General features: G+C 37.5%; 2 protein-coding genes across 2 annotated transcripts in view; both read left to right on the top strand.

The window, feature by feature from the left end:
• Positions 1 to 4,790: 4,790 nt before the first annotated feature.
• On the top strand, positions 4,791 to 7,040 carry LOC102809080 (uncharacterized). Its single transcript, XM_006824737.3, has 3 exons — positions 4,791 to 4,878; positions 6,041 to 6,645; positions 6,956 to 7,040. Exons 1-3 carry the CDS (start codon positions 4,864 to 4,866, stop codon positions 7,038 to 7,040), a joined length of 705 nt encoding a protein of 234 aa, XP_006824800.2. The 5' UTR covers positions 4,791 to 4,863.
• A 5,335-nt stretch (positions 7,041 to 12,375) lies between these two features.
• The window catches only part of LOC100367172 (serine/threonine-protein kinase greatwall-like), a 28,476-nt gene continuing 17,134 nt past the window's right edge, over positions 12,376 to 23,717 (top strand). Inside the window, exons 1-8 of the mRNA XM_085501502.1 lie at positions 12,376 to 12,462; positions 15,077 to 15,132; positions 15,610 to 15,707; positions 16,899 to 16,990; positions 17,198 to 17,337; positions 20,032 to 20,120; positions 20,836 to 20,942; positions 21,157 to 23,070. Coding sequence (XP_085357628.1) covers positions 12,376 to 12,462; positions 15,077 to 15,132; positions 15,610 to 15,707; positions 16,899 to 16,990; positions 17,198 to 17,337; positions 20,032 to 20,120; positions 20,836 to 20,942; positions 21,157 to 23,070 — 2,583 coding nt within the window. The remainder of the gene's footprint in view (positions 12,463 to 15,076; positions 15,133 to 15,609; positions 15,708 to 16,898; positions 16,991 to 17,197; positions 17,338 to 20,031; positions 20,121 to 20,835; positions 20,943 to 21,156; positions 23,071 to 23,717) is intronic.

The raw sequence follows: 23,717 nt of genomic DNA, 5'->3' as shown, positions 1-23,717 counted from the left end.
CAGTACTTTTATCAGGAAATACTAAGTATTCAAATATTGTATGTAACCAGTACTTTTAATGGGAAATACTAAGTATTCAATACTAAGTATTGACGAAATATAGAAATATTTTGAAGCATATAGTAAAAGTATATCTAATTAAAAAAACGTCCGTATATTTTAGCATCCGATGACTCCTTTTCAGTCGAAATATATTTTGGCATTATCTGAGAAGAATTGAGAAGCACCGACTCAAGAGGGCGTTGTCGTTTAAAGTACGTGTGTCAGTGGTAGACTTTTCTTGGCCGAACACCGCCGAGTTTCCCTGATTGAATCGAGGCACACATACAAGGCGGAATTTGATACGTCCAACAAACAAGCTGCTCTCTGATTGGTCTGACTGTCGGGTGTTAGGTGACGTAGCCAATGAGACCAAGTCTTCTTTATAGCCTAGCATTGTCCCCTGGTAGCACTGGCTGAGCTCTGCGCTGTAATTTACTACACCACGGTTACTGGTAACCATGACTACACCAACCTGTACATGCATGCTTCACTCATATTTTTGTTAATAAAGATGCGTTTGATTGTTAATTGGCCATTTATGAAAACATAACAAACATCGAAATGAACACAATAAATATGGTATAGTAAAACGTGCTCCCAAAAGAAAAAACGACAGCCCGCTATATTTTCCGTGGTGTATAACAAAACCTGCTAACAAAACAGACAAACGTAACGTGTTATACATCGTATACCGATAGAGGGCCCGCTTTTACGTAGTCTTTCTCTAACAAGTAATTAAAACAAATCTCCGAAATAGCAAAAAATGGGATGATGGCGAAAGATGCATGCGCCCTCAGCGTGACTATTGATGGACTACGTGGATATCAGAGACGGGATCGTTCACAGTGTTAAATATTATATATAATGGATACTCGATAATATGAGCTTTTCCCCCTTGACGGCGTTCAGTTCATTGACACTTGAAAATGACGAGTCCCTGTGGGTTCGTTGTCTTGTTCCCTGGTAGCATGGCGGGGGTAGTCACATAGAAGTTTATAATATAGACATTTGCAATGGTCATTTTTTTACGCCAAAATTTCAGCATTCATTACTGAATTTATGAAAGCTTCGTTCAATCATGGAGAGATGCTGTTGGCATCCCTACTACTTTTCCTGGGTCGGGGGCGTTCGATCAAGCGCGCACCGTGTCCCATCCACTTAGTTACGTGATATGTAAATTCAACTTATAGCAGATCAAAATCAGTAACTCGTACTTTAGCCATTTTTCTCTTCTTTTTTTTTCAAAAAAAGAGATTTGCAACCAAGTGTGCGTTTTGTCACGTACTATATAAACCTGGAGAGTTTCACAGAGTTCACATTTAAATGTTGTGACTTATGTCAGGTATGTCTTTAATCAATATAGGTCCGAAGTCCGATACGCTATAATAAGATTGTGTCGTGTCAAAGGTGGGTTGAAGGATGCCAAGTCAACTGTTAAGATCAATCAACATACAGTTTCGAATATTTTGTGAATACAAGATCATATATGGTTGAGAGAGGTCACGTGTAAACATTTTGTGATAAACGTGTTATTACTTTACGCTGATCACAGAATTCAACACGTGAAACTTTGTGGGGTAAAATATATATCACGACCCGTCCAATCGAGAATATATTTTTATTTATTTATATTTTTGTTAACTTGGAATAGAAGCAATGTGTCAGAAAGTATGATATTTGGAAAAAAAGAGGAAAATTTGTCGTCGACTTCGAACCCATCCAGGCACGTAATCATCATTTATTGATGAAATGCCAAATGCCTGTATGATAGCGTATTCGTGTCACGATATACTAGCGATATTTGGTTTTCGATAAGTTTTCGATTGGTGACTTCCGTCTTCGTACTGGATATAAATGTTCGCCTGGCACATGAATTTTACTCAAATTTTGATATGTTTTCGCAATTTCCATGCCATGATGAGATACGAGAAAATCTACGACCAAACTGCCGGCAGTTTACATGTTTAAATATGTCACATTTATGTGGTTAAGACAGGATATGCCAAAGTTATCTGTATTAATGCAATTGTGTAGAAATTATACACTGCATATGAATACGCATATTAAGTGTGGCCAGTTTACAATTAGCGTATAGACGAAGAGACGGATTTACAAAGATAAACCAACAGCCCGAGCAATGGACCACGTGACCAAAAGTGGAACACAAACACACAGCTTGAGCATATACATGTAGCAGATAGTGGACGTCAAATTTTAGAGAGATTTTATTTCCTAAACATTTTTTCCCCAGACATTCTCACAGATATATATTGGTAAGTGAGCATTTCATCTCAAACGAGCATTCTATTTGTTTAAGAAACTTTCCAGAAACTGCCGTGACGACGTGTGTTGATACAGTACATCTTACCCCATGGAGACCTCCATGCTTACCCGTAGTCAAACAAACTACTACTAATACCCATAAAATCAAAATGACCGAAGACCATTAAAACCGACTTTTCACTAATATTTTCGCATAAATGTATAAATGTGAAAAAAAAAACGGTTTTACAGGTAGATCTGTTCATCACGCACTGTTTTTTTTTTTAATTTTACGTGGTTCGGCCTCGTACTTTATATGTTCCACATGAGACAGTCGTTGCCGTATTGTACAAACAAACGCGTTATATGGTATGTACCTTCATATTTAAATTAGTGTTTTATTCACAATATTCATTTCGAAAATATTACCAATCTGACTTTGTAGTAGTGAAACCTAAAGATTTCATTTCGCCAAGGAGCGTGTGGCGTAGAAAAATGTTCATCGTGGCAATTCGAGGGGTACTGGATGGTACACATTGAGATATGTGTACTTATTGTACGTAAATACTCGTGGGCTATGGGCGTTACCAAATGATGTTAACAGCCAATGAAAGCATCTTCTTTGGATTTAAATGAATATTTATAAATGTTCAAAACAAAATCACGCCTTCATGGGATCCGATGGTTCATTAGAGGTGTTTACAGAAATAGTATTTGTAAATGTGTTCAAACAGCATTGTAAAGACATGGTCAGCTGACCTGAATACTAGTTCAAAAACTTTAAAAGTGCAGATCGTTGAAACTCAGAGTTACTTACAGACCATAACAAGTGAGAAGTTGATATTATTAAATACCCTTCACAGAAGATTTCCGAATTCCAGTACATCAGTATGCTGTGGGGGTGGGGGGTGGAGCATAGAAATCGGCGTTGTTGTAGATTGTCAAAATGTCGTGCAACTTTTGTCATATTGCCGACATTGTGCTGACTTTATTGAAGCATGTATATCAATATAATACTATAATTATCCAGACCGCAACAGACTTATTTTAGTCCACAAACAAACAACACACGCAAGCAGTAGCATATTTTTATATCAAGCTTTCAAAGAGCCAGATTGGACAATATTTATTCAAAGCTTATTCTTTCATATAATTTAAAAAAAAAATATTACTCCAGTGGATTTGATTGGGGTTCATAAAACGAAAAGACGTCATCAATAAAGCCGGTTCACAAGCTACTAGTATTCAACAGTTAAAAGTTGGCAGAATGCCAGACTCGCCCAACTACGATCACGTGTGTATATCCTGGTTTTCTATTTTAAGCCTTTGAGTTGTTGCGTACTTTCCAAATCACAAAATCGTTGATATAGATAGATGATCAGAACGTGCTATATACGTTTGGGTATGAGTTTTCCCCTATTCTGCCCGCGAAAACTGAAAATTGTCAAAACTAAACAACTGATTCGAAGAAGATGATTAACACGACCACTGTTTTACGTCAGTGAGTGATATCGTGCTAGTATAACATAATAAATCTAGAAGATTAAAGAATTTATCGCTATATCTATCCCTTGATGAATAACAGTCCTGGATGTTATGATAGAGGGATTGTGGATGAATGAATGATTTTTTTGTTTGTTTTTTTGTTTAATTATACGATAGCATATATTATAAGCTATAGAAAGGGCAACTAATCCGTTTGTGTCCTGTGATCCGACAGGGAAATTTCACGTTTTTGTTAAGGAATATCATCACCTGACAACCACGAGACCAATCGGCTAAAAACAGAGATGACAGCAAAACGAGAGAAAGTAAACAATTGATGTAAAACAAGTGTTTTATGCAATGTGTATATTCCAGGATGCTATAAATAGGAGAAGGATACAATCGTAGTTGCTGCACGTCACGCCAAAATATATTACTGAACCAAATAAGCAGTGCATTTGTGTCAGTTGTCGTTCCTCCCCCAATATTCTGGTGGATCGACGTCACTGTTCAGACTATTATTATGCAAATTAGAAATATACAAATAAAATTACACCCCGAAGCATCTCTGCTTTGGAGGGTCTATGTTTGCAACCCCCATCCCACCCAACCCTGAATGTCAATCAGTTGCTGGTGTGGGGCGAATTCATTTTGAAGTAATATAAATGTACCCTTCCATATATTCACTCGCAACATGGAGTGAGTGAGACTCCGTAAGCACGCCGCGAATCGGTCGATCAACAGGTTGCACTATGAGTTTGCATAAAATCCAAAAATAACAACAAGCGAGGTTTTAGCTTTACAATGACAGGAAGGAATCACAATGGCGGTCACGAAGCACTGGTAAACAGTGTACGTAATGATCGACCAATAGTAGATACGGTAACGAGATTCGGGCACGGTTAACAGGAAACGGGAAGTTCCCTCGTAAGGCCGCGACTCGGCCTGGCTTGTCAGTGTGTACATATAAAGGCCGGACCATCACGTGGTACAGTATTCATTTGCACTGAAGCACTCCGACCAACAGGGTATATCATTCATTGCCGAAATACGCCACAAGATCTACGCACAAACATGGACTTTAAGCAGGTAACAATCTCGCACTTGTAAAGTTATTGTAAAGTAGCTAATCGAATACGCGCTAATTATCACGAACAATTAAGTATTTGTTCACAAACCAATCAAATGAAGTTCTGCTTATTCACAAACCAATCAAATGAAGTTCTGCTTATTCATAAACTATTTCAATGAGAAGCATGCAGGAGTGACAAAATTACAGTTGCGTGTTTTTTTGTTTTGTTTTTAAATCAGCATATTATTTTGTCCACATTAGTACACTGTTCGGTATATTGCATAGACCAGACCACCATCAACTCATGAATGATTTACTAATAAATGGTTGTCACTTCCTTCTATTTTGTAAATCGAGGCATAGAATCAGATGTTTGGTAAACATTAACAACTTCTAGGCACTTATATTAAAGTTATTTTCCACTATGTTTAATCGATAGAGAAAAGAAAACTCAAGTTTAAGAACATCGGCGTTCGAAACGGGGTACACACTGGCAAATGTTTGTTTTTGTTCCAGCCACTTGTTGCATTTATTATATCTAAAGATAATCTATTTTTTCAACCACGATTGCATTTTGATTCGCTGTTATGTTTGACTAAGTGTCATATTAGTGCAGTCACGGTCTATGCTTTATTCGAGCAAAGCCGAAAAAGATGTGTGGGCGGGACGATTAGATCTTGAACAATCGTCTAGTCCTTCATCGTGGTAAACGATCGATGTAACTGAAACGTGATTACATCTTTATTACATGCACATGTACGTATTTACCCCCCCCCCCGGCCAACAAAGTGAGTGTTAGCATAACTCGAAAAGTTATAGATAGATACGAGCCCATTAAATGTTTTTACAGATATAGGGGTACGGTTCCCATAGAAACAACAATTTCGGGAATGATTTTTCATTCATAACTCAAAAGATTATTGAAGAATTCTCATTAAATTTTATGAAGGGTTACACATGATGCAAGCAACCCACTCCCATTAAATTGTGGAACGGATACGGGCAAGGCACGATGAAGCAAATATAAGAAATGATTTTTCAATTGTAACTCAAACTTGATGCAGTGGCCAATGTTTTAAATGTTGGTAGATATATGGATTGTGTTGCCATGTCGGTGCATAAGTCAGCGTTACGTTGGAGTGTTGGAGTGATTCTAAAGTTTATCATTGTTGTTTTCAGATCTCATTTTTCATTCTCTGTCTGATGGCCGTATATCTGCTCCGGGTCGGCGAGAGTAGAATTGTAAAAATAATACAAAAGAATAATAGCGACGATGACAACACAGGTGTAATTCCGATAGGCGGAGAAGAGAATGGAGGCACGCACGAAAATGAGAGGGAAGGCACGGGACACGTGAACGACATCGAGTCGTGTTTGGAGCCATCGGAGCAAGAACTTCATCGGCGAATGATGAGAAAAGAAAAATCCTACCCGCATTCGCCAGCGTTTACGCTTTTTGCGGGGAGCGACTCGACTAGCAGGAATTCCATTAATAGCGTACACGGGCAACGTCACACTTACCCAACACCAAATTTCACATGCCCGCTTCATCTCAATGTCTCGTTGTCTGCTGACATCGCCGCTAGATCGCTCTGCCCCTGGACATATACTATTGACAGCGACCCAGATAGATTTCCGAAGGTGATGGCAGTCGCATCGTGTCGTTGCAAGGATTGCATTGATGCTTCGGTCCGTGGAGGGTTATCAGTAGTAAATACTTGTGAGACGGTGACATATCTTGTTAGAGTTCTCAAACGAACGGGATGCCGGGACGGATTTTACCAGTAAGCTTGTCATTTTTTCACAAACAAACTAAATGAAACAACCGTCAGTATTTTATCTTATCTTATCTTCGCATTAAGAATATGCCCTAACTGTTGTCTTGTATCGCTGTAACACGGTATACGGAGCCATTTCACAGGACTGGTGGGGGGTAGTCAGCGGAAGGGTGTGGCAATTGTACATGCACTAGTAATACAATTAAGGACAATTGATCGTACTGCCGACCTTTGCCTTTGTCACCCGGCATGCAAACTTCAAAGGGGGTAACGACAAGGAAATGCATACTAATATACGTTTCCTTATATTTTGCAGGTACAAATTCGCCTGGGAACATGTTCCTGTTGCTTGCGTGTGTGTTAGGCCGAAAGTATTCAGGTATCCGTCGCCGATGCAATAAATTGAGTGTAACTTCATAATTATTACTGTAAATAAACAGCAACGCACCAAATACCCATTTTACAAAACTAGCAGACGATGGTTCAAGTTCATCTTGACCCACTTCCTCGTAATTATTTGAATGTGAAACTCAACAAGCACAAACGCATATCGCGAAGTATACCTCAAAACGTGGAACGTTTTGAAATGGCGGTCGACCGGTCATTACGTATAGCCCGAATTCAAGACTACGTCATCGGGTGAACCGGATATTACAAGTTCTACATGCACGTGTGCCACGTGTACAGGATGATGGAGACTCTGATCACCGTGATTTTGTTACTATTTCCTGTTTCATCGTTACTTGTATTCGTAAACTGTTGGTTCAAAGTCTGCTTTTCTGAGACAAAATCGACTCCTCGTACAAGGTTCCGGGTAATCCCAGAATCTATTCTTAGCGGATGTGTCATGGCGTCGCCATGGCACGAATAATGTGGTCGACTATAAAGTAATACGTCACAATGGATTGCTTTACATGGAGTCTCGAGCGTTTGAGCTTTAAAATGACGTTTGCGTAGATATGTACATACAATGTATTGTGTCTGTGTGCACGAAGAGGAAATAACTTGAAATCGTCACCAAGAAAAACAAGATAACCGAATGGTTCGACAACTAAGGGCGCTGTTCATTCCATGAAAAGAACACTTCACCGTGATTTTATCGTTGCTTAGCATTTTTTTGTTTATATTTATATTTATATAATGTATTGACATTATACTATGATACTTTTTTGTCTAAATCGGCATATTGTCGAAAAGTTGAACTTTCTCCGTTTAGCGAGGAATCGAAATCAAAACCGTACGTTTTGTAAACGTCTATTTAAATTCATTGTTGGACATCGAAGGAGGTCAATTCATTGTTGCCGACCGATCTCACAGTAGATGAGCATTAGGCTGAACACATATACATTTTTTTCGGAAAGTGACACTTCAACTGACCCCCTTCGATGTCACAAGGGACATAATATACACAAGTGTATCACTGTGTGTTTGTAGATAATCACGTGCTAGTCACGTGTACTCTTATATTTTAATATCGTATCTCTATTGAGAGACTATGTAAACTAGGTTCAGTATGTTTTCATTATATATTCGATAATATTTCCCCAATAATAGACACAGAAATATGGATACCCATTGAAAAGTGTATAACAATCACATTTTAAAATCTATGTTGTGGAACTTTGTTATACAACCCTATTATTATCTTCCGGGGTGTTATTTTTAACTTGTCATTTTTTTTTTCTGATCAAAAAGTAATGTAATTTTATTTCTTGTGACCTCATACAAATTGTGAATTGTTGTTCTACTAATTCCTTCGAAGTAATTCCCACGTAGCTTGTCAGTGAACGGAATATCAATATATCATATCGTATTTGTCTCGTGACCCTAAAGTGTTAAAGCGGGAGGGTCGTCACCTGCGCACGACACGCGCGGGAGGTGAGTCCCAAGCGACAATAACAACACACACTAAAAACGCAAAGGTTCATGGGTGAACGCTTATTTGTAAACAATGACACGCTACGGCCATCTGACGCATGCGCAAGTGACGACTCCCCCGTTTTAAGTTGCTTCACAAGATATCCAGACGCGTTCATACTCAGTGGTGTACAAGGTGCACTGTATGTTTTGGTCCGTAGTTTTCGTGCCGTAGTTTCCCACACACTTGATTTGACACCTTGTCAACAATTACACAATTGGCAGTTGCTTATTGGCTGACTGCCGAGTTGTTGCGTTTGAGTAGCCAATCATTGGTAACTTTGCAAATCACTCACGTTGTATCCTCGGGGGCGGAGCTACGTCACAGACGTTCCACGTTGCTAAGACGCGCACCACTGCACTGTACATGCATTTCTAAGGGCTCTGAGCGCGCTGCTGTGGAACACCGGTCGAGCCGGTGAAAATTCGAGAAAACAACACAAATTCAACTTTGAAGTAATCCCGAACAGCCAAATTTATATATGTTACACACGTAGGGCTAATCTTGCTACACTGTTCAGGGGAGTCTCAACAATCATCCCAAAGTACTGTTTTCTGCGAGTTTTGGGCCTTTGTTTTCACCGCCGCGGGTTGCCAGGCGGTGAAATTGCCCGGATGTCCGCCCCCGAGGATAACATGTTTAATGCATGTTTTGCCTTGACATACATTTCTATATTAGAAACTACTGTAAGTTCAAGTTTTCTTGCACAGAGACTAAATAAACTACAAATACATTTATGCAGAGTTGTTGTCTTTATTTTATTAATGAATTTAATGCGGCGATGTATGGAAGAGTCACACACGGATACATTCTCCAAACCTCGACTGATTTCAGCAACGTTGCCAGCTAATTTCGAGCATGGAGGTAAACAAAGAAATATTTTCGCGAACTACAATCAATTGTTTTTATTTTCGTAATAATGTAATTTAAATAAATAAAAAAACGTAATTTCATAGACATGGGCAAGGTGTAAAATGTAATCAGCTATTTTATTATTCTGTGAGATCTTGTTTTTGTCAGCGTAGAGAGCAATTTTCACATCCAATGTCATAATTCATAAATTGTAAAATGTTTGACTGTAAATGAAACTTTCATATAAATTCCTGTAAAAACGTAAAATGCTTTTATTTTGTTGACTGTAACTCTTACCAGCTGTTCTCTCTTACCATCCTCCTTTTAATAATTAGCCACTTTGCATACTAGTAAATTTTCAAAAATAAGCTAGCCGGCCGGTGGCATGGAGACTGTTCAGTGTTTACGTGTGCATGCCCATTCACATCATTTGATGCACACTCCTGTCGTTCACACCTTGCGTGAACGTAATTCAATGAAAACAGAGAACAAAAATAAATAATTTACCTGATGACTGCATAATATAAATGAATTTGTAAAAACGTAAATAAAACAAATTAACGCCCTCATTGGTGATATTTGTTTTACAAAGTATATTGTTCCTGGGGCGTTGTGTCGTCACCGGAAGCGCTGTCCCAGCACAAATCGGTGTAGAAGACGCCGAACTGCATGCAGCGTCAATGGTTCCTGGGGTGTATGAACTCCGTACTTCCGGGTTCACGTATCATGTAAATTAGCCAGAATACCCGTATGTTAGCATTTGCAAACATGGCGGTTGATTCGAAAACAGAAAGATCCACTGTTTTCTTCTGATCTAAACGCGTTTATAGAGATAGGGTCTCGATCATATTATAAATGAATGTGGAATGCCGTACTGTCACATAAGTGTTAGTTTTCTACTCCAGAGCTTAAAACTACATTGGTAAGTAAACGTACAATCATGTTTTTGTATCGTGCAGGCTGTCCGAATATCACGGCTCCATATTGTTTTCTGCCAGTGTTTGCATTTTGATACTGACCTTCATTGTCCAGTGCTTGAATAACCCCTACCCACTCTGCCTAACTTTCAATGCATACACTTTCATATAGAATTATTTATGATGCCCCAACTACTTCTTTGAAATTGTTAAAACCACAGTAGTATATCTAGGCTGTGGTACTTTTAAAATAAATTTGTTGGATTTGCGTTTTCGTATTACTTACTCAAGTTACTGTAACTTCCATTTTTGGACAGAAATAAATTACAATTACATTTTGGAAAACACCGACTACAAATGAATGACTTATGAAAGTCTGTACATGAACATACAGTAACAATGTAACATTCGTCATAGTGCTGAAATATGTTTGCTGGTTTTTGCTTTCTTTCAGGATTCGTTGTTTTCAGTCTATTGTCATGTAAATCATGTCAACAGTATTAACAGTGTTATTAGTAACCAGCACGATATTTTAAAACCGTTTATTTTCACTGGGATTTAATTTGGCTGTTTGATATTTCATGATACATGTACGTCCAGTTTGTTCAGTGTTTAAAATTCAAAGATTTGTTTACGTGTTTAACAAAGTCTCTAATGTGGTTTGTATACTGTGTGTAGAAATGTACCATATATGATCCATTACTAGTGGTATCTAAGAAATGGTACTGTAGTTTATATGTGCTTGAACATGTACTTCTAATGGAACAAATACATTTTTGGGTCAGAGGTTAAATGTGTTGTTTATTTACAAAAAATACTACCGCAAAAAAAAAACATTTTTCATTTTCGTTATTCAAAAAATAACATTAATACTTGTAAGTACAGTATTTTTTTTTTTAATTTCTTCAAATTATATGAATAATATAAGGTTATTACGAAGATACCTCAAAGTATGCACGAAGAGAGTACAGCGGCAGTATCGCCCAACGCGCAGCGGAGTTCGATACGACAGCATACTGTCTGAGTGCATACTTTGAGGTATCTTCGTAATAACCTAATTTTTGTTCGAGTTTACATGCAATCTGCTAATATATTTGTTTATTTTCTGTGCATATACATTTCGTTCGTATTTACTTCTTTCTTTCGTGACGATTATTAAAAATACAGCTGTAAATTGAAACCACTGTAGTTGCGTGTCGGGGGCATTAAGTGGCAACAATGTCGGGCGACAATGAATTCAAGCGATTGACAAATTGCCATGAATACACTTGATAACTGCTTGCAGACTTCCAATGGACATTGTTTATGTTTGGACTCTTGAAACAATAGAAAAATAAAGGGTTGGGCAACTACTCTTTTGTTTAGGCTTGGGAAGAACAATGCAAGCTTTTTACGAATAATTTCAGCTGGATGTACGTTGGTGGGCGGGTGTTGAGAGTTACTGGGCGGCCGTAAAACTTGATGGGCGGGCCGCCCGCCTAAAACCCCTTGTGGAGAACACTGACAGTGTTCTCCACAATCCAAATTAGCTGGTGGGCGGCCTAATTAGCATAAATTTGCATATCAATTTGCATATCATTTACATACAGAATTCCTGCATTTATGACATGAACTGCAATACACACTAAGTTATTTACTATTCTCTTTTTAATTTAATTTAATTGGAACATGTTACAACAAAATATTATTATACATCTTTTCCTACTAAGGATACATCATGGGAATGCCGAAATCCAAAAAAATTAGAACAGAATCAGCAAACTTCTTTGTGTGAAGTCCAGTCAAACCCTGGTGGCAGCCATGTTTGTTTTTATTATTAGAGGACGCTTACGCGCGTAATCATTCCATGTTTGGAATTCGCATTTCCTAATATGGTAGGATGAAAATAACCCTTAAAATACCGCAAAATTACGGCACGCTGTAACTTATGGCGTTACGTTGACAGATGTATAATAAATGATTGATATTTTTATGCATATTTTTTTTATTTGCAGTTTTTGAATTTAAATCGTTTAAATTTAAAATATTGTTGTGCCATCTTACCTTTTGATGATGGAGTCTGAAAAGGAAAATATTCAAAATTTCAGCCAAGACAAACGGAATGACTTTAGCTCATTCATGATACTAAAAGTTCAGGTAAGAACATTTACAGTTTGATAACTTACCGGATACTATATCACACAATTGTTGCCTGAACACAACATTGCAGAATTATACATTGACACTGGAGACAGCACATATCATTATGCCAGTATGATAGGCTGACGTTCCTTGTCACAAATATATAGTAGCCATTGTTTAATTAGCATTTGCCTGGATTGCAGGTGTTTGATTCATGTAGTCTGCTGTGAAAAAATCCTTGCTACGTTCAATCTGATGATATCTGTTTAATTAGGAAAACGACTTTTAGTTTGAGCTGTTACATTAAAGCGAACCTAAATGCGGCCTTAATTTATAGTTGTGTATATTCTAAACTGTATTCGAAATAATATTGCAGTGGTTTAATTTTGTTTTAATTATAACTGTAGCTTGGATAGGCATTTGAAGTGCTTGCCATGGAGGCCATTCATGGAGGGGAATAATTAACGAACGAACATATTTAACATCCGGGTACTTTTCATAGCTATGACGTTTTAGTATCTGATCGCATTCGTATACGCCATTGTACATAGCCGTTCATGCTGCCAAGCATTGTGTACTATTAGTATAAACTCAACTTTTATATGCACAATGTGCTTTTTAAAACTTGGGTTAGAGCCTTATGCGTTTGAACCACAGTATTCTGAGAGTGAAAGCCCAATTGCGTTAAAGTACCGTACTTCCCCGATCGTAAGCTCCTCCCGAGTATGAAGCCCATCCCTATGTTTTTACTTGGTATTTATCGAGTTGAGAGCATTCACGATTATAAGCCCAGAGTGTTTTTACTGGGCGTCGACGATATTCTTTAAAATATGCGTGTTTCATTTCATAATAATCGTGATTGGCATGTTAGTTTGGTTCATGCTTTTAGTTTTATGAGAAAACTCGCATTAATTTCAAGTTCAGAGTGCATGGCGAACGTATACAACGTGATTCGCATCGTTTCTATTCTGTCATTTACTCAGCATGAACATCGATGTTGCAATTCTGGAGTAATCCATATTTCTTTGAGTAGTAGCCTTCGAAAAGCCAAAAATGTGATCGTCAAGGCGTGTACCTGGTTATTGGGCATGGTTTACTTTGAGACTATCATGAAAGGCCTAGGGTTTGAACGATGAGACATGTTGGCGAACGAGAAAGGTGTTTAAATTCTTCCTCCACACTCAGTTTACCCACGGTTACTATTAACCGTCGTTTATATTTTGGAAATTGCGAATCGCCAGTTTTTAGGGAAAAAAATCATCGTTTTTTCATTGCAATCAGTGCTACAGATCGCATTTTAACATTGCGGTAATTCACTTCCGCATTGCGTTAACAAATCATCGTCAATAATCGGAAAATTTCATCATTACGACACATCATTTTGATTGGTTAATGAAAGACATGACCTGTTATGTCAAAGGAAGTTGTTCCAGGTCAAATCGTGCTGAAAAACCTCATGGTGGAAAATTGTTTTGCGTCGAGAGTTTGCGTACGATCGAAAACATACCAAAACGAAGATAATGATAAATGCCTTCGTCCACTGTTTCCTCACAGACCCTACCCATTATTTCACCGTAAATTCAGACGGTATGTAAATCGTATTGTAATAAAATGTGTGCGTTTTTTATGAACATGTTTGTTTCTTCATTGTAAGTATCGTTCAAATCAATGACGCATTTTTTTTCAAAAATAAGTATTATTTTCCCGAGCCCGACGTGGTGAACGAATATTTTTTTTGGATAATTTTTTGTTGTTTGCAAGATGGTTACAGTGTTTAACCCCAAAACAAAATCATTTTTTCTGAGTTGGTCCTCGAGTACAAGCTCATCCCTTACTTTTCCTTTACGTGTTCATGCCTCCGGGCTTATGATCAGGGAAGTACGGTATACAGTGACGATTCAGATCAGTCCAGTGTGAGTGATGAGAGTATATCGTCGACGATGCCCCTTGTTCGGATGAAAGTTTTATTTCAAATCACACGGAAATCTGTGAACAATTTGCTTGGTGTTCCTGTGACACTTGTCCCATGATTTGCCAGTGCAGCCCTGTGAATACATGGACGAAAATGTTTCTACCACCACCCTACGAACTCAAGATTGCATACTCCAGCATCCATACTTTGAATAATTTGCACGCCACACAGTGCAGTACTGGAAACAGCATTTATTAGACAGTTAGACAAAAAACAAAACAAAATGCCTGTCTAGATCAATCGCACATCCATAATGTTTGTATGTTGATATGCTTGTAAATAATATTAACGTAAAAGTCGAAACAACCTAGACTAGAAGTCAATTCAGTCCAGCCAGCTATGGCTCCCTAAGTTGCTTATATTTAATCAGATACTATTTCGTCATCATGCTTTGTTACCTTACCTGTTTATACCTCATGAGGGCGTTTTTTATGGCAAGATGGCGCAAACGGAAGTCCTTCGCAGGTTTATGGTTTCTCATATTTAAATCATCATAACTCTGAAGATAATCATTTTTTTTCATTTTTTTTTTCAAATTTATAATCAATATACATAACTTGATAAATACAAACACCAAAATAGGCTCTATTTAGTTCCCCTTTAATAATACCAAGCATAGTGCATACAATTAACAAATTGTTTATCAATTGTTTTCAGGGTCCATCAATTCAAGATTTTGACATTATCAAACCGATAAGCAGAGGTGCTTTTGGGTAGGTAATATTATATGTTTACTTTTACATTGTGATTCATTGGATGTGCATCTGTAGGAAGATAGCTATCCTGGCTATAGCAAAAACTATCATCAGTGTTTGTTCTATCGTAATAGAAGTGCATTGCAAATAGAAGAACACATAAACAATTAATTGCTTTTGTTGTATGTTGATCATGTAAATGTCTTATTTTTACCAAAAACTCACCTCTGTCATTTTATATAAGCACAGGCATTTTTATAGAGCAAAATACAATTTGGGCCTTTCCAAATTGAATGGCTTAACAGGTACAATTCTCCCTAGAAGCCATTGAGTGGCTTCTATCTAATGTTGTTTTAGTAATGGTTATTCAGTGGAGTGAGTTTGATGATAAAAACCTCACTGTAATCAAAACCAAGCTCAGTAGATCTACAAATATTCCTTATAAAATGATTTTGATCAAATCACTCTTTCAATTTCATTATTGTATCTCTACAGGAAAGTATTTCTGGGTCGACATAAAGCCAAAAACCAATTGTTTGCTATAAAAGTAATGAAGAAAGCTGACCTGGTGATCAAAAATATGGTTCAACAAGGTAAGGAGGATCACGCTCTTTTCACTATTTCTGTATGGTGCTTATTTGAATTAACATTTTAACAAATTGTCTTTTGCATAAAACATGAGCAAATTAAGACATGTGCAACTCAATGCGTAAAAACTAGAACGTTGACTCGTATCTTATTTGTTCGATACCCTGTCCATCCAAAGCCTGGCCCATGGGTGATGTTTAGGCAGGTGATCTTCTGGTTGCAAAAGCTGCTGTCAATTTAATGAGTCTAGTGTAGATCAATGTGTCGCAAGTATTCTAATTTTTTCTTTCTTTTGATCACAATTAATGTTTTTTCGTAGTCACTGATGTCTATTCAAAATATGATGTAAGATAGTGACTATTGTGACAGTAGGCTGTTATCGTGAAAAGTTCCAATAATCAGTTTAGCCTGTAAATTTTAATTTTCTGATGGTTTATGAAAAAAAAAAATTACTAAAATTACATGTAATGCCAAAAAATCATACTGCAACACTACAAAATCATGGTTTATCATAGTTTTGATAAATATGTTTGAAAAAGATAAATATGGTTAGTAAATAATACTTGCCAACAATTATAAACATCACAGCAGTAAATAAACATCAAACAGTGAAAATCAGGTCAAAATGTGACAGTGCATTTTTATATATACATGTATAATTCCATTATGGTGAAATTAGCATTCATTATTTGCAGAACACCACCCACTGTTGGTGAACGCCATGAAAAATGATAAAATCAGTTAGTTTGACTGAAGCATTGAAAATGTTTAACCTTTTCACCAGCAGAATGAAACTGCGCTTTTTTTCTTATATTCTTCAATATTTCTGGAAATAAATCCTAATTTTGGAACCAACAGACAAAATTTGAGTAAACTTTCAGTTTTTACTCAAAAAATTTGGCTATTTTTGTCCCAATCTTCTAAAGAAAAATGCAGTCTATAAATGAAACTATTTTGTGATTAAAAGAGGAAACTGGTGATGAAAAGGTTATACTTACTTTTCATTGTTATAATCATGCAAAGCCACTTTGCTTTATTTTAAAATAAATTTTAGGATTCTGTTGATTATGATTTTTTACGGTATGTACAAAATTCATAGTTCTTAAGGTGATTACAGGAGTTAGTATGAGATTCTCTTTAAATCATACAAAGTTAGAATCATGTATTTTAAACATCATATATTTTTTTCACATCAGTTATTGCAGAACGTGATGCCATGGCCGTATCGAAGAGTCCATTTGTAGTTCGTCTTTTCTATTCATTTCAAACAACTCAGAATGTATATCTGGTAAGTGTTGACACTGACCTCTGACCTTGAGGTGACCTTTGGTTTGTTAAAGTTGAGTGTCTTTTCACATTGTTTACCAAATCAAAAATTTAAACAGAATTTAAACAAAAGTATGCATTATCAGACTAGCAACATTAATTCAGTGAAAAAATGTTATGATTATGGTAATGGGTATTCTAATGTATTCAATTTTGTACTTGATGTCAGGTTATGGAGTATCTAATAGGCGGAGATGTAAAGTCATTATTGCATATGTATGGCTATTTTGATGAAGACATGGCTGTGATGTATACAGCAGAGGTCATACTGGCCCTGAAATATCTACACAACCATAGTATAATTCATAGGTATGTATCAAGTCATAGCTGTGATGTATACAGCAGAGGTCATACTGGCCCTGAAATATCTACAACAACCATAGTATAATCCATAGGTATGTATCAAGTCATAGCTGTGATGTATTCAGCGGAGGTCATACTGGCCCTGAAATATCTACACAACCATAGTATAATCCATAGGTATGTATCAAGTCATAGCTGTGATGTATACAGCAGAGGTCATACTGGCCCTGAAATATCTACACAATCATAGTATAATCCATAGGTATGTATCAAGTCATAGCTGTGATGTATACAGCAGAGGTCATACTGGCCCTGAAATATCTACACAACCATAGTATAATCCATAGGTATGTATCAAGTCATAGCTGTGATGTATACAGTGGAGGTCATACTGGCCCTGAAATATCTACACAACCATAGTATAATTCATAGGTATGTATCAAGTCATTGCTGTAATGTATATAGCGGAGGTACTGGCCCTGAAATATCTACACAACCATAGTATAATTCATTGGTATGTATCAAGTCATAGCTGTGATGTATACAGCAGAGGTCATACTGGCCCTGAAATATCTACACAACCATAGTATAATCCATAGGTTTGTATCAAGTCATAGCTGTGATGTATATAGCGGAGGTCATACTGGCCCTGAAATATCTACACAACCATAGTATAATCCATAGGTTTGTATCAAGTCATAGCTGTGATGTATATAGCGGAGGTCATACTGGCCCTGAAATATCTACACAACCATAGTATAATTCATTGGTATGTATCAAGTCATAGCTGTGATGTATATAGCAGAGGTCATACTGGCCCTGAAATATCTACACAACCATAGTATAATCCATAGGTATGTATCAAGTCATAGCTGTGATGTATACAGACGAGGTCACACTGGCCCTGAAATATCTACACAACCATAGTATAATTCATAGGTATGTATTAAGTCATAGCTGTGATGTATACAGCGAAAGTCATACAGGCCCGGAAATATCTACACAACCATAGTATAATCCATAGGTATGTATCAAGTCATAGCTGTGATGTATATAGCGAAGGTCATACTGGCCCTGAAATATCTACACAACCATAGTATAATTCATAGGTATGTATCAAGTCATAGCTGTGATGTATTCAGCGGAGGTCATACTGGCCCTGAAATATCTACACAACCATAGTATAATCCATAGGTATGTATCAAGTCATAGCTGTGATGTATACAGCAGAGGTCATACTGGCCCTGAAATATCTACACAACCATAGTATAATCCATAGGTATGTATCAAGTCATAGCTGTGATGTATACAGACGAGGTCATACTGGCCCTGAAATATCTACACAACCATAGTATAATCCATAGGTATGTATCAAGTCATAGCTGTGATGTATACAGTGGAGGTCATACTGGGTTCTCCACGGTTTGAAAATTAAACAGCCAATGTGAAGTGGGCGTGGCACATTTGTAACGTGCATCATTGGCAAGGATGTTGAAAAATGGAAACCAAAAAATCTATTAATCTACATTTTATTACATATGCATAATTTATATTTATTATTACAAAATGAATAGGAATTTTGAAGAGCTATTATTAAGTAAACGTCAGCACGTACAATCAGCTGATTTTAGCTGCACGATTCCTCAAGCGGCGACATCAGTTGTTTACAAGTAATGATCGCGTCCAGAAAAAGACGTAACAAGTTTGTTAATTTATTTTCCCAAATAGATACATACATGCTTTATTTAATTTTTAGCAAAAATTTATATTTGTGAGATATATTTATTTGGACGAAGCAAAATAAAATGTATGATGTCACACAAACGTTCGTAATTGGTTCATTAAAAAACTTGCATGAATGCCATCAAAAACCAAGGTGATCAAATGAAATAAAATGTACACAATAGAAGATTTTCGATCTGCAGTTAACAGTTACTATCAAAAATAATAGAATTAGGTATAAAAAAACAAAATACATACTTAAAAGAATAATTTTCATTTGAATCGAAAGTTTGTTGATGTCTGCTTCGTTGAAAACAGCTATGACCCGGAAACAGTTCATTTTACTGTGTGCACCCTGATACTATGTAACGATGCTTTTGATTGGCCAAAGCCACGCATTGACGGGAAAAACAACCAATCAGAATATTTGTTCCAAAAGAACACAAGTAAATTTATTTCCTCCACTTATGATGTGAGTTGAAAGCATGGCTATTTTACTGGGGTTTTTAAATCGTGATTTAAAGAAAATTCAACTTTAAATAGTGACATTTAAATATAAACATTTACATGTTCAAGCAAGCATTCGTGTGGACTTCTTGGTGATCAGCAATGTCTGTGATGGTACGTCGGCTGCGCTGGTCGTTTATCGATCATGCAAGTGCATAGCTGCCCGGTTGCTGCCTTTGTTCCTCTCGGCGGTGACGATGTTGCCACTACCTCGTCACGGCGTGAACTTGGTTTTAACCATAGACCTTATGTTTAACGAATGGTTTTACCGATACTGACATCACCCTGGCAGTAAATATAACAGGGCGCTGACAATTTAAACAGAGCGCCAATTTCAGATAACAGGGCGCGGCGCCCTGTAAACCCGAGTTTCACCCAAGATGATCTGTTGTATATTGATAACATAATTAATGAGATACATCGTCATCTAAGTTATATTCATGCTTAGTAATTTTGTTTTTACTCACGTAGGGATCTGAAGCCAGATAATATGCTAATTGCGGATAATGGACACATCAAATTAACAGATTTTGGTCTTTCAAAACTATGCCTCAATAGAAGTGAGTAACTGCTTTTCTTGTTCATGTGCATCTTCGCCGGCCAAGGAACGTTTGTTTTTGGTCACCCCTCCAAACTGAATCTTGACAGATTGTTGTGTATTACGACAGAAATAAATCAGCCAATCAGCTATCTTGTATCAAAATACAATAGAGCGGGTCTTATGTAACAGGCGACCCAAGCAGAACAGATCATGCAGTTTTTCATGATAAAAAGCCGCACCGATCACCAAAATCATGCAATTGAGGCATTACTAGCTGAAAAAGACGAGTTTGTTGCACTTTGCTGATGAATTATGCCACAAACAGCCTGCAACGTTTGCATAAAAATTTGTAGAAAACTGTTTTTTTTTTAGGTTTGGCAAACAACCTACACTCGCAGTTACTAGAAGAATTTTAAAGTAACTGTGTTACATGTCATCATTTCTGACATTTTGTTCGTTGTGTCGTCTCAGCAGCGTTCTTTAGCTTATCACGCAATGTTACACAGCGTCTGATTGAGCGCCTTTCCAACAGATGCATCCAATCAAACTTGGCTATTTGTTTAACATAAAATATGTGTTTATCCATGGGTTGGTGGAGTCGGCAATACGTCGGCAGCAACAAACCATGCGATTCGGACGATGGTTGATGCGATAATTTCAATTAATCGAAATATAGCTTAAACATAAATTTTCCTCCAGTGGCTCTAACAGGGTTTTCTACTTGTGCCTTTCAGAGATTGGTATAACAGATGTGCTGAATACCCCCTCTATGGCAAAACTCTCCAGTGATTATTATCGAACACCAGGTCAGATATTATCACTCACCAGTGCATTGGCATTTGTAAGTACATACATGTCCACGCCCACCCTTAAATGGAGGTTTCAAACACTATGTTATCATTGTACATTTTGTTCATTTACATTTACTAATCTATTGTTGAGCTGATGATTTGTAGGCAATCATATTATGCCAAAGCAGATTTCATTAGCAAACTTGTTTACTGTCTTCTTATGGTAAAGCGACTTATTTTACTTATTCTTCTATTGCTCAACAGAATGTGCCTGACTCCAACAACCAGAGTTGTCAGGACAAGTCAGACACTATAACACCACTACATGGTTCCAGTTTTCGTCAAGTGCCACCACATATATTAGCCCTTAGGAACTCAGCTTTGCATGCTTCTCCAACACTGAGCGAGTCTCGAGGCAGCTCAGGACAAAGTTTAAGATCAAGTCAAGCTTACAGCCTGCCAACGGAAATGAACAGCAGTGTAAAACAAGATAACAATAGCTTGAATAATTCTCTGTGTGAGTGTGTCAATGATGTCTCCGACACATCTAAACTGTTTAATGAAGAAAAACAAGAAAGCACAAGCAGAGTTGATGATATTTTGAGCAGCCCTTTGTTGGAGTCTGTAGATAAATGCACTCCTATCCTCCGTAGGAAAGCCTCTTTTCCTCTTCCACCCCCTGTACTCAGCCTGACTCCCACCTATAGAAATTCACCCTCGTCTAGTGATCTCAGTTCTATTACATCCATATCAAGTACTCCAGGGGTTGATGGTTTAGGGGACGGTATAAAACTGAAAAGCCGTGGATTACACAGAGGTGTGTTGAACGCTAAATTTCGTCTGAGTATGGATCAGAGCACCCCAGCTGAGACGTGTCAAACTGGGAATGTTAATAGACAAATAAACCTCCCTGATGGGAGTCTGATCAGCAATGTCAGTTATACAACTGCAATTGATGAAAATACCAGTGAAGATCTCTCACAAAGTGGCAGTAGTTCTGTCAAATATTTTGAAAACTTTGTAGAAAGTGGACGAAATTCAAGCCTGTCAAGATCAGTTTGTAGCAGACTGAATTATGACTCTGATCCAGAAGATTATCAATCTGACTCAGTTTGCTCTGGGGGCAAGAAACGAAGTTTTGACTGTGTTGATAAAAGTCCTTTCAAGCCTGGTAAGACTATCGCTCAGCCGAGAAGAAGATCTTGCTGTTCTGCCAGCTCCAGCACTGGATTAACTGCAGAGATATTTAATTTGGACATTGTAAAACCGTCATCATTCTTGTCAACTGCTAGTTCGAAATCGTCCGAATTAACACCTCTGAAACCTTTGGAGTCAACACAAAAGACTTGTAGAGGAGGCATCCCACTGCGGAGAAAAAACTCTCGCCAAAACCTTTTCGCTGCCGTGGGAAAGAACAAAGTCACTGATTTGAATAACATACAAAGTAGTAGCAACAATAAATTATTCAAAAAGCCAGAATGTTTATCAAATTCTTCGCCTGTTCACGGTCTTGATCAGTTGCAGTTCGACAAACCCTCGAACACAAGTATGTTTGATTTTTCATTTAGCGAGAAAGAGTCGCTTCAGCCTCTGGAACTCAACAATGAAAATCCTGATACCTCCCTCGGTGAAAACTGTGAACATGAAAAGGAAAATAATGGCGGATCATTTGACTTGGATAACTCTCTGGATAAATCTGTCGATGCAAATTGGAATGACAGTATTGATTTAAACAGATCAGAGCATGAGAAATCAATTGACAGCATTCAGTTCTGTGAGGGGGAGAAAATCCCAGAGATTGAGAAAGCCCGAGAAGCACTTTCATCCAGTCTTGCTGAAGAATGTGAAAAAATCAACGTCAGTTTTCAGGACTTATCATTTGAATCTCCTGAGTCTGAAAAAGGATCAAAAAGTAAAAAGAAGTCTGTTGATGTGTCACAAATGGATGCTACTATGATGTCGTTACCAGGGAGCCCTTACGTCTCCAGGAAGCAGCCCTTGCTTGCAAAACCTAAGAAATCGGCCAGTTCTACTCTGGTGACCTTTGCTGAGAAAGTAATGCATCTGGAACCTAGCTTATATAACAGCGAGATTGACAGATCTGGTAACTATTTCAGTCCTATTGGGAGTCTAGCTTCACTCTCAAGCAGTTTCAGTCATGCCAAAGTTCCTGTCAGTGTAAGTTTCCTTTTTTTTGTTCACTTTAGTAGTCAGTGAGGAATAGTATATACATGAATAAGACGTTTGTATGTAATGTGTTAGTAGTTTGTATTTTTGGGTGGGTTGTGTGAGCATGTAGTGTAAATGAGTGGGTGAAGGGTGTATTACAGTAGTAAATGAAAGGGTAGTGTGAGCATGTAGTGTAAATGAGCGGGTGAAGGGTGTATTACAGTAGTAAATGAGTGGGTAGTGTGAGCATGTAGTGTAAATGAGTGGGTGAAGGGTGTATTACAGTAGTAAATGAGTGGGTTGTGTGAGCATGTAGTGTAAATGAGTGGGTGAAGGGTGTATTACAGTAGTAAATGAAAGGGTAGTGTGAGCATGTAGTGTAAATGAGTGGGTGAAGGGTGTATTACAGTAGTAAATGAAAGGGTAGTGTGAGCATGTAGTGTAAATGAGTGGGTGAAGGGTGTATTACAGTAGTAAATGAAAGGGTAGTGTGAGCATGTAGTGTAAATGAGTGGGTGAAGGGTGTATTACAGTAGTAAATGAAAGGGTAGTGTGAGCATGTAGTGTAAATGAGTGGGTGAAGGGTGTATTACAGTAGTAAATGAGTGGGTAGTGTGAGCATGTAGTGTAAATGAGCGGGTGAAGGGTGTATTACA

Source organism: Saccoglossus kowalevskii, chromosome 7 (genome assembly GCF_978046115.1).
Source record: "Saccoglossus kowalevskii chromosome 7, keSacKowa6.1, whole genome shotgun sequence".
NCBI lineage: Eukaryota > Metazoa > Hemichordata > Enteropneusta > Harrimaniidae > Saccoglossus > Saccoglossus kowalevskii.
This window is presented reverse-complemented; position numbering and strand designations above follow the sequence as displayed.

What these genes read in the sequence shown, in the direction of transcription:
- LOC102809080 (XM_006824737.3), top strand. An exon ending in TGCCGGGACGGATTTTACCA is followed by an intron (nt 6,646 to 6,955) that starts GTAAGCTTGTCA and finishes TATATTTTGCAG; the next exon opens with GTACAAATTCGCCTGGGAAC.